At 59.0% G+C, this 12,311-nt stretch overlaps 2 protein-coding genes across 2 annotated transcripts; both read left to right on the top strand.

Annotated features, from left to right (window-relative positions):
* Positions 1 to 1,489: 1,489 nt before the first annotated feature.
* On the top strand, positions 1,490 to 6,176 carry PROB1 (proline rich basic protein 1). Its single transcript, XM_032158041.2, has one exon. The coding sequence runs from the start codon at positions 1,675 to 1,677 to the stop codon at positions 4,723 to 4,725; it is 3,051 nt and encodes a 1,016-aa protein (XP_032013932.1). The 5' UTR covers positions 1,490 to 1,674; the 3' UTR covers positions 4,726 to 6,176.
* Positions 6,177 to 6,853: 677 nt separating this feature from the next.
* Positions 6,854 to 9,302, top strand: MZB1 (marginal zone B and B1 cell specific protein). Its single transcript, XM_032158040.2, has 4 exons — positions 6,854 to 7,087; positions 8,185 to 8,309; positions 8,638 to 8,748; positions 8,848 to 9,302. Exons 1-4 carry the CDS (start codon positions 6,911 to 6,913, stop codon positions 9,002 to 9,004), a joined length of 570 nt encoding a protein of 189 aa, XP_032013931.1. The 5' UTR covers positions 6,854 to 6,910; the 3' UTR covers positions 9,005 to 9,302.
* The last annotated feature ends 3,009 nt before the right edge of the window (positions 9,303 to 12,311 follow it).

The following is a 12,311-nucleotide window of genomic DNA, read 5'->3' as shown; positions in this document are numbered from 1 at the left end:
TGCTCTGGGAGTCCCCAGCCTCTATCCCCTGCTACTTCCCTCCCTCTTGGGTAGTGGGGGGGTCCACAAGGTGGGGCTTGTAGCCTAGGGGAGGAGCTGAGTCTTTGTTGTCTGGTAGGCACCGCCGCTTCCTTTGGGTGTTTAACCCCTTCCTATATAAACAGCCCTGGTCATCCAGTAACATCCCACCCCACTCCCAGTGTCCTGGTAAATTTAACTCTCCCAACTTGACTACAGGGCTGGAAGCCCTGACCAGAAACTTCAAAGACAGTGGGTTCCAGAACCACAAGGAATTTGGGAAGTCAGTTTCCATCACATGACAACAATGTTATACCTGCAAATTGCATTTGCACCTGCTGACACCTCCCCCAAACAAATGGGAGCTTCACAATGGGAGGAAGAGAAAAGACAATACTGTGTGTGGTTTTAAGGTGGAGAAACAATCTGGGAAGGGACCTCGATTTGCACAAGTTGCACAGGCAGGGCTGGATAGGATGGACCAGCAACATTCTTTCAGAAGCCATCGCCAAGTGCCCCCAGGTGATCATGGGGACACACCCAGGCAGAGGACCCACTTCAGGGGTCAGATTAGCCCAGTGTAGCCTGTCCTGGGTCAGTTTGAGGCCAAGTGCACAGGAGGGGGCAGTGCTCTTGCTCCAGGGCCAGCTGGGGCCTGAGTCATAGCAGGACCTTGAGGCCAGAAATTTAAGGGCAAGTGGTGCCCACAGTTGTAAGACAATGACAGGTGGTGATTGCCTCCCAACCAGTGCCTGTCCCCAGGGCAGGTCCTAAGGCTGTGGGGGCTGAAATTAGGGCCTTGTGAGTACCTGGGGGGGCACAGGGCTGTTCTGGCCGTAGGGGCCTTTGGAGCTGGGAACACAAGCTACTTCGAAGCTTCCCATGGGACCTCACATCGGTATCCAGGGCCTGTTCTAGGTGCTGAGGCAGACTGTGAAAGCTAGAGCTGTCCACTCCAGCCCCTTCCAATAGGTCCCACTGAGGGCAGTGGGTCCAGCAGGGGTAGTACCTTCCTGAGGCCCTGAGGAGTCAGGGAGGCCTCTAGCGGTGCTCTTCACTCTACTGAAGGTTGGGGATCAGGGGGAGTGTAACTGGGGTCAAGGAAGGTGGTGCGTGCACCCTTAGGAGCTCTAGCTGAGGCCAGCAATGGCAATGGGGGGTCCCCTGAAGTGATGTTAAGACACCCGGGGCTGAGGGGAAGATGAAATTGCTGGCTCTACCTGAGTTTCCTGGCCTGAAGGTCTGGTTCACCGGCTCACAACCTGAACCGCACACAGCAGTGCCTGACTTCAGGCGGATCCCTGCTGTGCTTCAGTTTCCTCACCTGTGAGATAGGTGGAGTTGGGCCTAACTCCTGGCTCCAAGGCTTGGGAAGTTGGGCCTGCCATTCCGTCACCTGCCTGTCAGCCAAAGCTTGAAGCCCACCCCAGGTACTCCGGCTTGTGCCTGAGAAGGGGGTTAGTTGGGCATGGGGGCTGGACAAGGAAGGGTGCAGGGCCCAGGTCTTTTCTGCTGCCGGCGCCGCTGGCTCAGGAGTGGACGCGGCCGCTTTAAGGAGCGGTGACCCCACGGCATCCTCGGGCGGGGCGGGGACAGTGCCGGCGCCACCAGCGGAGGCGAATGCGAGGGAGATAGTGCGCGGCGTCCGGCCCCACCATGCTGACCGCGCTCGCCCCGCCAGCCCTGCCTGGGATCCCGAGGCAGCTGCCCACGGCCCCCGCGCGGCGCCAGGACTCCTCCGGTTCGTCAGGCTCCTACTATACGGCTCCGGGTTCTCCGGAGCCCCCGGACGTTGGGCCGGACGCGGAAAGCCCAGCGAATTGGCCCTGGGTGGCCCCTGGGAGGGGGGCGGGCGCGCAGCCTCGCCTGTCCGTCAGCGCCCAGAATAGCCGCCAGCGGCACGGGCCCGGCTCGGGTTTCCCGCGAGGCCCAGGTTCCGGCCCACGGCCACCCCAGCCCCAGCTGCGCACGCTGCCGTCGGGGGAGATGGAAGTCATCTTCGGCGTCGGGCCCCTGTTCGGCTGCTCCGGCGCAGACGATCGCGAGGCACAACAACAGCTCACGGAGCCGGCCTTCATCAACCCCTTGCCGACGGGGCCAGAGTCTCCCGCCCTGGTCCCACGCCAGTCCCAGGTCCCCGATGGTGGCTCCCGCTGGGCCACTTACCTAGAGCTGCGGCCCCGTGGGCCAAGTCCTGCCGCCCCAGCGCAGTTCGAGTGTGTGGAGGTGGCTCTGGAGGAGCGCGCCGCGCCAGCCAGGCTCCGGACGGTGCCCAAGCGTCAGATCGAGCTGCGCCCCCGGCCCCAGAGTCCCCCGCGGGCGGCCGGCGCGCCGCGCCCCCGGCTGCTCCTGCGCACCGGCTCCCTGGACGAGTCCCTGGGCCGCCTGCAGGCCGCCGCGGGCTTCGTGCAGACGGCGCTGGCCAGAAAACTAAGCCCCGAGGCCCCGGCCCCGAGTAGCGCCACCTTCGGTCCCACGGGGCGGTCGGAACCTGCGACCCGGGAAACGGCCCGCAGCACCCGCGTGGTCCTGGAGAAGGCTAAGTCTCGGCCACTTCGCGTACGAGATAATTCGGCCCCCGCCAAAGCCCCGAGGCCGTGGCCCAGCCTCCGCGAGCGCGCGATTCGGCGCGACAAGCCTGCGCCCGGGACGGAGCCGCTGGGTCCTGTTAGTTCCAGCATCTTCCTTCAGTCAGAGGAGAAGATCCAGGAGGCGCGGAAGACTCGGTTCCCGCGAGAGGCGCCGGATCGAACTGTCCAGAGGGCACGGAGTCCGCGTTTTGAGTGTAGGATCCCCTCGGAGATTCCGAGTAGGGCTGTGAGGCCAAGGAGCCCGTCCCCGCCGTGGCAGACTCCAAATGGGACTGTACGGAGTCCTCGCTGCCCGTCGCCCCAGAACCTGTCCCCGTGGGATCGGACTACTCAGAGGGTGAGTAGCCCATCGTTCCCTGAAGCCTCTTCCGCGTGGGAAAATCAAAATCCCGCCGTCGAGGAAACTGTCAGCAGGAGAAGCCCTTCCCCTCCAATCCTTTCCCAGTGGAATCAGTGTGTTGCCGGGGAAAGGAGCCCGTCCCTCGAAGCCCCTTCCCGGTGGGAGATTCCGCATTCGGCAGTCGCGGATGCGGTGGAGCCAGGTAGCAGCCCGTCCCCGCCAGCCTTCTTCCCGTGGGAGGCTCCAGATCGTCCTACTGGAACTTGGGGCCCATCTCCCCAAGAGACATGGGATCCCATGGGGCCGGGCTCATCGATAGTATTTACTCAGGAAGCTCAGAATGGGTTAACTCAGGAGGAGTTGGCACCGCCTACACCGTCCGCACCCGGGACTCCAGAACCAACAGAGATGCAGAGTCCATCCACGCGGGAAATTCCAGATCTTGCCTTTGGAGGGAGTCAGCCGTCCCCAGAGGTAGCAACAGCACCCGAGCCGCCCGGCAGCCACCCTGTGGGCACCCTGGACGCCGATAAGTGCCCGGAAGTCTTGGGTCCTGGAGAGGCGGCCTCGGGACGCCCGCGCATGGCCATTCCGCGGCCTCGAGACGTGCGCAAGTTGGTGAAGACCACGTACGCGCCAGGCTTCCCAGCAGAAGCACAAGGCTCTGGGCTGCCTGCGCCTCCTGCCGACCCCTGCGGGAAGGAGGGCGGCGAATCCAAGACGCAAGAGCCGCCAGCACTGGGGCCCCCTGCCCCGGCTCACTACACTTCCATTTTCATCAAGGATTTTCTACCGGTCGTGCCGCACCCCTACGAGCCTCCTGAACCGTCCTTCGACACGGTCGCCCGGGACGCCTCACAGCCCAACGGGGTCCTGCGGCGGAGGGCAGAGAACAGCACGGCGAAGCCCTTCAAGCGCACAGAGATCCGCCTGCCTGGGGCCCTGGCCTTGGGTCGCCGGCCCGAGGTAACCTCGCGAGTGCGAGCGCGCGGCCCTGGAGGAGAGAACAGGGATGCAGAGGCCCAGCGACTGGTCCCCGACGGCGACGGTCGGACCAGCCCTCTAGGCGGCGCCCGCAGTTCATCCCAGCGCTCCCCCGTAGGGCCAGCAGGGGTCCGATCGCCCCGCCCCAGCTCCCCTCAGGTGCAAGCCAGCCCAAGCCCTGGGGTAGCACCCAAACCGAAGACACCACTTACGGCCCCCGAGCCCGCGGCTGCCGTCCAGGCGCCACTCCCGCGGGAGCCCCAGGCGTCGGCGGGCAAGACGGCCCCAGCCCAGCCCCGCGCTGCCTCGGCGCCTCCCACGGACCGGTCCCCGCAAAGCCCCTCCCAGGGAGCGCGCAGGCAGCCCGGGGCCGCGCCCCTGGGGAAGGTCTTGGTGGACCCCGAGAGTGGCCGCTACTACTTTGTGGAGGCGCCGCGGCAGCCTCGGCTGCGGGTGCTCTTCGACCCTGAGAGTGGGCAGTACGTGGAGGTGTTGCTGCCGCCCTCGTCTCCCGGGCCGCCCCACCGCGTCTACACCCCTCTGGCCCTGGGGCTCGGCCTCTACCCGCCCGCCTATGGGCCTATACCCAGCCTCTCTCTGCCACCGTCCCCGGGCCCGCAGGCCCTCGGCAGCCCCCAGCTACCCTGGGTCTCTGAGGCAGGGCCCCTGGACGGGACCTACTACCTGCCAGGGAGTGGGACCCCCAGCCCCGCACCTCCTCTGCTCCTCTGTGCACCGCCCTCCAGCTCAGGTCCCACCCAGCCCGGCAAGGGTTCATTGTTCCCGCTGTGAGGCCCCGGGCCGATCCCCATGGAGTTGGAGCCCTTGGATGGCCTGGGAGGTTCTGGCATCCAAGCCCCTACCCTCCTCTCTTTCCGTCGCCTCTGTCTTTAACCCATCCCAGTCAGTCGTCGGACAGGAAGTGATCTTCAGAGAATGAATCTGAGCCCCGAGGCTGGTGGAGCTGGAGTCACCCAGGAAGTGGCTGCCTACTTCCTCCCCCAACAAAATTATGTATCCCTTTCCCAGGCATTCCCAGGGCGTGGTGTGGTGTGGTGTGGTGTGTGGGTGTGTGTATATGTGTATATGCGGGCAAGCAAATAGGGAAAGTGAAGCATCCCTGGGCTCGTCCCCAGGAGCCGATCAGAGGAGGTGCTGTGGCTGCCGTGGGGCAGCAGGAACGGGAGCAGCAGGAGACAGGGCGGGGAACTGTCTGCCCTCCCTGATGGCGGGCGCAGCTGAGGTGAGGCTGGCCAGTGCCCCTGGTGAGGTGGCAGGAAGGACTCTGGCTGTCAAGTCTGCTCTTAGAAAAAGGAGCTGAGCTTTGGCCCTGGAGGTTACTGGGGGGAAAGTGGCCAGTACAGCCCAGGCCAGGCTGGCTCTGAGAAAGAGAGCTAAGGTAGGGGACAGCAGGTGGAGGCAAAGCAAGGAATACAGGGAGGGCCTGGGTTGGGGGTGAGCCTGGAACTTGGGGTGGGAAGATGGGGAGCCTGGCCCTCAGAGCTGAGCTGACTCATTTTTGGGCCAGGGGTGGGGCTTCAGTCCCCCACTCCCTACATCGGGAGAAGGTGAAATGGTCATCAGGAAGCTCTGAGAAGAGGGAGCGTTGGGCTCTTGTCCCACAGGAGCCTCTTGACCCCTCTGTGTGGCTAGAAGGTGGGTTAGGGCCAGCAGTAGAAGCTATACCCCTGGTGGAGTATCCAGAGGGATCTGAAGCTCTTGGCAGATTCCACTCCCCAGTAACAGATGTGGCAACAATGCCCAGAGAGGGGCTGGCCCTACAGACCAGTCACAGCAAGGGACAGGGCCCAGAGCCTGCGCTTCAGTTGCCCTGAGATTTCAGGAGCCTCTGAGGGAGATGAGGGGGGTCTGCATGAGGTGGGAGGTGGTGTGCGTGGGGGTCTGTGTATAGTTCTGAACCGGAAATGGCTGGCCCTTGCCAGCCTGGTGTGTGATGTGATGAGTTTGGGAAGGACAGTTTCCATGAGAAGCAGTGGGCAGGGATGGGGATGGATGCCTTCGTTGTTCCAGGCCTGTCAGGGAGCCCAGGTCCCTAGCAGTCCCTGCCCTCTGCCCTGGACTGGAAGCTGACTAGGAGAGCTATGAATCAGAACAACTGGCCATTTTCTAGCTGGAGATGCCAGCTCCGATGGCATGGAGGGCCCTGGGGCCACCCCAGGTGCCTTTACTTCATCCTGGTATGTAATAAATTACTGACCATGGAGCCATGATGGCTGAAATAACTGGTGTGAGGTGCCTGATTTCCTGCCACGGCCTGTCAACACCCTCCACAGTGCCCTTCCATGCCTGGGTGTGGCCTGGGTGGAGGGGACCTCGGGGCTAGGGAAGGAGACCATGTGTGTCTTGGAAACACTATAGCATCCCTGTCTCCCTGAACTTGCCTCCCAGGAGGCTGGCAGCCACACCTCATTCCTTCTGGTGGTTGATTGGCCAGGGAGCCTTGGGGTCAGTCAGGCTTGGGTTTCTCAGCATGGACCCCCTAGCTATGTGGCCTTGGATTTGTCACCTCTCTCTCAGCCTTTGTGTCAGAAGAGGCAGAATAAACATGACAGTCTCATTTCTCAGAAAGGTCAATGAAACAAAAAAAGATGACGGCAGCCAACCAACTCTTCCCACAAGGCACTCAGCACAGTGCCTGCCACTTGGCCAGATCACAGGATGTGGGCAGTATCGGCCCCTATGTGTTCCTGCCTAGGCCCAGCCCCTCTCCTTGCCTCATTGCTCCCTATCTGTGAAATGGAGCTGAGATGGCTGGAGCCAGGGTCCAGCTAGAGGACATGCCCACGTGGCATCTTCCGGGCCCTGGAGGAGGGAGTGGGAGGAGGATGGGAGGGGTGAGGTGTCAGTTCCCCATTGGTCTAGGCCAGGTGTTCTGTAGCGGTCCCCACACCACACAAGCACACACACATCTGCACCTCAACCACAGACTACACTTGCTGAACTGGCTCCTGGGGCCATGAGGCTGTCACTGCCACTGCTGCTGCTGCTGCTGGGAGCCTGGGCCATCCCAGGGGGCCTCGGGGACAGGGCCCCACTCACAGCTACAGCCCCACAACTGGATGATGAGGAGATGTACTCAGCTCACATGCCTGCTCACCTGCGCTGTGATGCCTGCAGAGCTGTGGCTTACCAGGTGAGTCCTTCGCCACTGTCACCCTGCCCTGCTCACACCCCTTCTCAAGCCAGACCCCTCCACCCACCTCAAATTCCACCACCGGCCTTTGATCCCCAATCCCTACCACTGGGCATCAAGCCACAGATGCAGCCTTTCATTATATACCATGCCTCAGTTTACCCATCTGCCTGCCTAACAGCAGACAATCTGGGAGACCTCCACAGTATCTTGAGACCCCAGGGAATCACTCACTTGTCCTTAGACTTCTCCCTTTCCAGGCCCATCCTTGAGTCTGGACTCCTTCCCCAAACCTGACGGGGCGGCCTTGGCTATGTGTACATGGTGCACGTGCACACGTGTGAGCGCCTGCACGTGAGTATGCATGTGTCTGGGTTCACACACACACCTGCTGAGCATGCCTGCGTGCCAGTGTCTCTGTGAGGTGGGGGCCTGGGAGTACTTGTGCGATTGAATATTGGGCTCCAGTTTTTCTTACCTTGTTCTTGTGGTTTCAAATGGCATGTGCCGGCCGGGCGCAGTGGCTCATGCTTGTAATCCCAGCACTTCGGGAGGCTGAGCGGGGCCAATCGCCTGAGCTCAGGAGTTCGAGACTAGCCTGGCCAACATGGTGAAACCCCGTCACTACTGAAAATACAAAATTTTAGCCGGGTGTGGTGGCACGCACCTGTAGTCCCAGCTACCTGGGAGGCTGAGGGAGAAGAATCGCTTGAACCTGGGAGGTGGAGGCTGCAGTGAGCTGAGATCATACCACTGCACTCCAGCCTGGGCGACAGACAGTGTGAGACTCTCTCTAAATAAATAAATAAAAATAAAATGACACGTGCCACTGGGCAGGTGTGCCCTGGAGGAGGGACCCCAGTGCCAAGGCCTCACCTACCACTTCAGCATTTCTTTCCCATCCCCGACCCCCATCCCAGGGAGCTTTAGGGCTGGGCGGGGCGGGGGGGAGCGTGCAACAGCCTCACAGCTGCTTCCTGCTCAAACGGCTCTCTTGCCACCTTATTTTCCCCAGAGACTCTGCTCCTATCCTCCCCACCTCCCCCTAACTGAGTGGCAGTCCTGAGGCCCTGCCTCCCAGTCCCTCCTTGTTCCAGATGTGGCAAAATCTGGCAAAGGCAGAGACCAAACTTCATACCCCAAACTCTGGGGGGCGGCGGGAGCTGAGCGAGTCGGTCTACACGGATGTCCTGGACCGGAGCTGCTCCCGGAACTGGCAGGAGTGAGTTGCCAATCCTGCCCCCACCGCTCTCCTCCAAGGGCAGGCTTGGTGGGTGGAGATTCCCACTCAGCCGCTCACACAATACACACACTCCTCTAGGACTCTGGTCCAAGGGAGGGGCTGGCTGGGATGAAGTCTGGGCTCTGGAGCTGAGAGCAAGTGGGAGAGCAGAGGGCCAGCAGACAAGGTCACCCTGTGACCTTGGGCCAGGGGCTTTACCTCTCTGAATTCCACGAACGCCCAGCGTGTCCAACTTGGTGTGGAGATGGGTCTCTCCCTGGCTGGGCTTCTGCCAAAGCTGTACTCCTCTCCTATCCACTGCCACCAGCTACGGAGTTCGAGAAGTGGACCAAGCGAAGCATCTCACAGGCCCAGGACTTAGCGAGGGGCCAGAGCCAAGCATCAGCGTGATGGTCACAGGGGGCCCCTGGCCTACCAGGTGATGCCCGGGGCTTGGGGATAGGATGAAGCTCCTGGAGCCTTGGTTTGCCCCACTGTGGGCTGGGCAGCATCTGAGGCTCCCGCTGGGTTCCCTTAGGCTCTCCAGGACATGTTTGCACTACTTGGGGGAGTTTGGAGAAGACCAGATCTATGAAGCCCACCAACAAGGCCGAGGGGCTCTGGAGGCATTGCTGTGTGGGGGACCCCAGGGGGCCTGCTCAGAGAAGGTGTCAGCCACAAGAGAAGACCTCTAGTCCTGGACTCTACCCTCCTCTGAAAGAAGCTGGGGCTTGCTCTGACGGTCTCCACTCCCGTCTGCAGGCAGCCAGGAGGGCAGGAAGACCTTGCTCTGTGCTGCCATCCTGCCTCCCTCCTCCAGCCTCAGGGCACTGGGGCCTGGGTGGGAGCCAAGGCTTTCCTCTCTGGACTCAAATAAAACCCAGTGACCTCACTTCTTTTCTCTGCAAAAGGTGCTTGGGGGGCTGGGAGTGCAGACATTGGTGTTTCTGCTGATGTCCCTTCTAAAAAAAAAAAAAAAACTCTCAAAATCAATTTTTTTTTTTTTTTTTGAGACAGTCTCACTCTGTCATCCAGGCTGAAGTGCAGTGATCTTGGCTTGATGCAACCTCCACCTCCCAGGTTCAAGCGATTCTCCCACCTCAGCCTCCTGAGTAGCTGGGATTACAGGCACCCACCATCATGCCCGGCTAATTTTTGTATTTTTAGTAGAGACGGGATTTCACCATGTTGGCCAGGCTGGTCTTGAACTCCTGACCTCAGGTGATCGGCTCGCCTTGGCCTCCCAAAGTGCTGAGATTACAGGCGTGAGCCACCACGCCCAGCCTTCAAAATGCTTTTTCTATTCTCTCACTCAACAACAACACAGAAGATGGCTGTGACCAAATGCGTGGGGGCTTTCCCCCATACACCAGGCAAGCAGTTCTGCAGCCAACACCAGCTGGGTGCCCTCCAAAATTCAATTCTGGCACTATCTACCTGGAGATAGCATCAGATCCCACAGGCTGAGGGCTCAGTCCCCCATTCTGTCCCCCATTCAGACACCAGTTCCAACTCCAGGCCTCTGGAGCTTCTGGCCTACTGGCTTCAAGATGAGGTTCCTACAACCCCCTCTTTGAGTTCAACTAATTTGCTAGAGTGGTTCTCAGAGCTCAGAGAAACGTTTACCAGTTTATTATAAAGGATGTTACAAAGGATCCAGATGAAGAGATGTGTAGGGCAAGGTATGGGGAATGGGTTCGGAGCTTCCATGCCCTCCATGGATGCATCACCGTCCAGGAACCTCCACGTGTTCAGCTATCCAGAAGCTCTCTGAACCCTGCCCTTTTGAGTTTCTGTGGATAATTCATTACGTAGGCATGATTCATTAAGCCATTGGCCATTGGCGAACAACTTACCCTCCAACCTGTCTGCCCTCCCTTGACTGGGGATGGGGGGTGGGGGGAGGCTGAAATCCTGCCTTGGTCTCTCTGGTGACCAGCCACTGTCCTGAAGCTACCCTAGGGGCTGCCAGCCATCAGTCAATCATTAGCACACAAGAAGACATCATTTTGGGGATTCTAAGATTTTAGAAATTATACTCCAGGAAATGAGGTCAAAGACCAAATATATATTTCACAATATTACATCCCTCCTACAGAGGGCAAAATTTACATCCCTACAACTTCCAGAGGTAAGAGGGAGCCATCAATGGTGTGGCAATGTAACTGCCCAAAGGGTTAACCTTGCCCAAGCCTAGACAGAGCCGATTGCTCAAGATAGGGGAGTTGCAATAAAGAGTAATTAATGCAGAGCTGGCTGTGCAGGAGACCAGAGTTTTACTATCACTCAAATCAGTCTCCCCAAGCATTCAGGGAGCAGAGTTTTTAAGGACAACTTGGTGGATGGCGGGGAAGCCAGTAAGCCAGGAGTGCTGATTGGTCAGGACTGAAATCACAGGGCGTCGAAGCTGTCTCCTTGCCTTGAGTCAGTTCCTAGGTGGAGGCCACAAGTCCCAACGAGCCAATTTATGGATCTGGGTGGTGCCAGCTGATCTATCAAGTGCAGGGTCTGCAAAGTATCTCAAGCACTGATCTTAGGAGCAGTTTAGAGAGGGCCGGAATCTTGTAGCCTCCAGCTGCATGACTCCTAAACCAAAATTTCTAATCTTGTGGTTAATGTTAGTCCATCCTACAAAGGCAATCTAGTCCTCAGGCAAGAAGGAGGTCTGCTTTGAGAAAGGGCTGTTATTGTCTTTGTTTTAGACTATAAACTAAAAACTAAGTTTCTCCCAAGGTTAGTTCAGCCTACACTCAGGAATGAAGAAGGACAACTTGGAGGTTAGAAGCAAGATGGAACTGATTAAGTTAGATCTCTTTCACTGTCTCAGTCATAACTTTGCAAAGGTGGTTTCAGTGACACCCCAGGGCTTCAGAGCCATCATGAGAAAAGAGAACCAAGGAAAACTCTGCACGCAGGCCACCTTGTGGCACACCTACTCCAGCCACTCCATGCTATCTGCACCCCTCCCAGAACACACGTCTCACTGGGTCTATACCCGACGGCTGTTCATTTTCCACACTCTGCCTTTGACCTCAGCTGGTATGGATGGGCCCTGGGTTTCTGACTAGCCAGATTCAACATTTTGGTTCTCAGTCCTGCTTTCTCCGGAAATTCTTCTGGCTGGGCCTTTTCCTTAGTAAAGGAGCCGTGGACCCCACCTAGGTCTGGGAACTGGAGATTGGTGGCACCAGAACTTTCAGTTTCCTTTGTGAGTGTCTCTGATCTGGCCAAGCCCTGGGAGAGAGACAGAACATTCTAACCCCCATTTTTAGAAATATTTTTATTTGGCACGATAGCCATGTGTAGGAAGACAATCTAATCCCCCTTTGACAGATGCAGAAACCGAAACTTAGACAACAGAAGAGGTTTGGGCCAAGTCCCTGGCTGAGTAGTAGTAGGGCTGGGAGGGGATTCAGACTTAGGGGACCGAGGAGGCTGGCTGCTGGAGGAATAGAGGTGCCTGGGGCAGGCCCTGGCCACCCCAGCTTCCCTGGGAGCTGCACTCAGCCCCCTCCATCCTTCACCTGTTCCAGGACCTGCCTGAAGCCCCACCATCCCTGGCCTTCACTCAGGAGAGAACCCCTAGACACCAGGAGGAAAGTCAGGGCCCAAGAAACCCACTAAGCTGTCAGTAGGACAGGGTGTGGAGCCAGGCACCCGTGACGTGGACCTGTGTTTCTGTGGGGTGATTAGAGAGGCTGCATCAGCTCTGGGTATGTGGGCCTCTTCGTGCTACTGTGGATCTGGGACCTTGTTCTCCACCTTGTTCTCTATACGTGTTGTGTGGTTTGGGTTGAATTGAGTGTCCATGGAGCCATGTCTGCAGGGGGTCGGGCTTGGTCTCCACAGCACCCTGGAGAGTTCTAGGAGGAGAGGTTGGAGAGAAAAGTGCTGGGGAGTTGCAGAGGCTTCACACTGGGTCCAGCAACTTTGGAAATTGGGAGCAGTAGCCAAGAGGGAGAGGAGAGGACAGGCAGACAGAGGAACAGTGTGGACACTGGC

The sequence above is a fragment of the Hylobates moloch genome, unplaced genomic scaffold (assembly GCF_009828535.3).
Source record: "Hylobates moloch isolate HMO894 unplaced genomic scaffold, HMol_V3 SCAFFOLD_6, whole genome shotgun sequence".
Classification (NCBI taxonomy): Eukaryota; Metazoa; Chordata; class Mammalia; order Primates; family Hylobatidae; genus Hylobates; species Hylobates moloch.
The sequence above is the reverse complement of the archived record's forward strand: the minus strand, read 5'-3'. Positions and strand labels throughout refer to the sequence as shown.

What these genes read in the sequence shown, in the direction of transcription:
- PROB1 (XM_032158041.2), top strand. Translation starts at nt 1,675, where the DNA reads ATGCTGACCGCGCTCGCCCCGCCAGCCCTGCCTGGGATCCCGAGGCAG.
- MZB1 (XM_032158040.2), top strand. Translation starts at nt 6,911, where the DNA reads ATGAGGCTGTCACTGCCACTGCTGCTGCTGCTGCTGGGAGCCTGGGCC. An exon ending in TGCTCCCGGAACTGGCAGGA is followed by an intron (nt 8,310 to 8,637) that starts GTGAGTTGCCAA and finishes CACTGCCACCAG; the next exon opens with CTACGGAGTTCGAGAAGTGG. An exon ending in GGGGGCCCCTGGCCTACCAG is followed by an intron (nt 8,749 to 8,847) that starts GTGATGCCCGGG and finishes GGGTTCCCTTAG; the next exon opens with GCTCTCCAGGACATGTTTGC.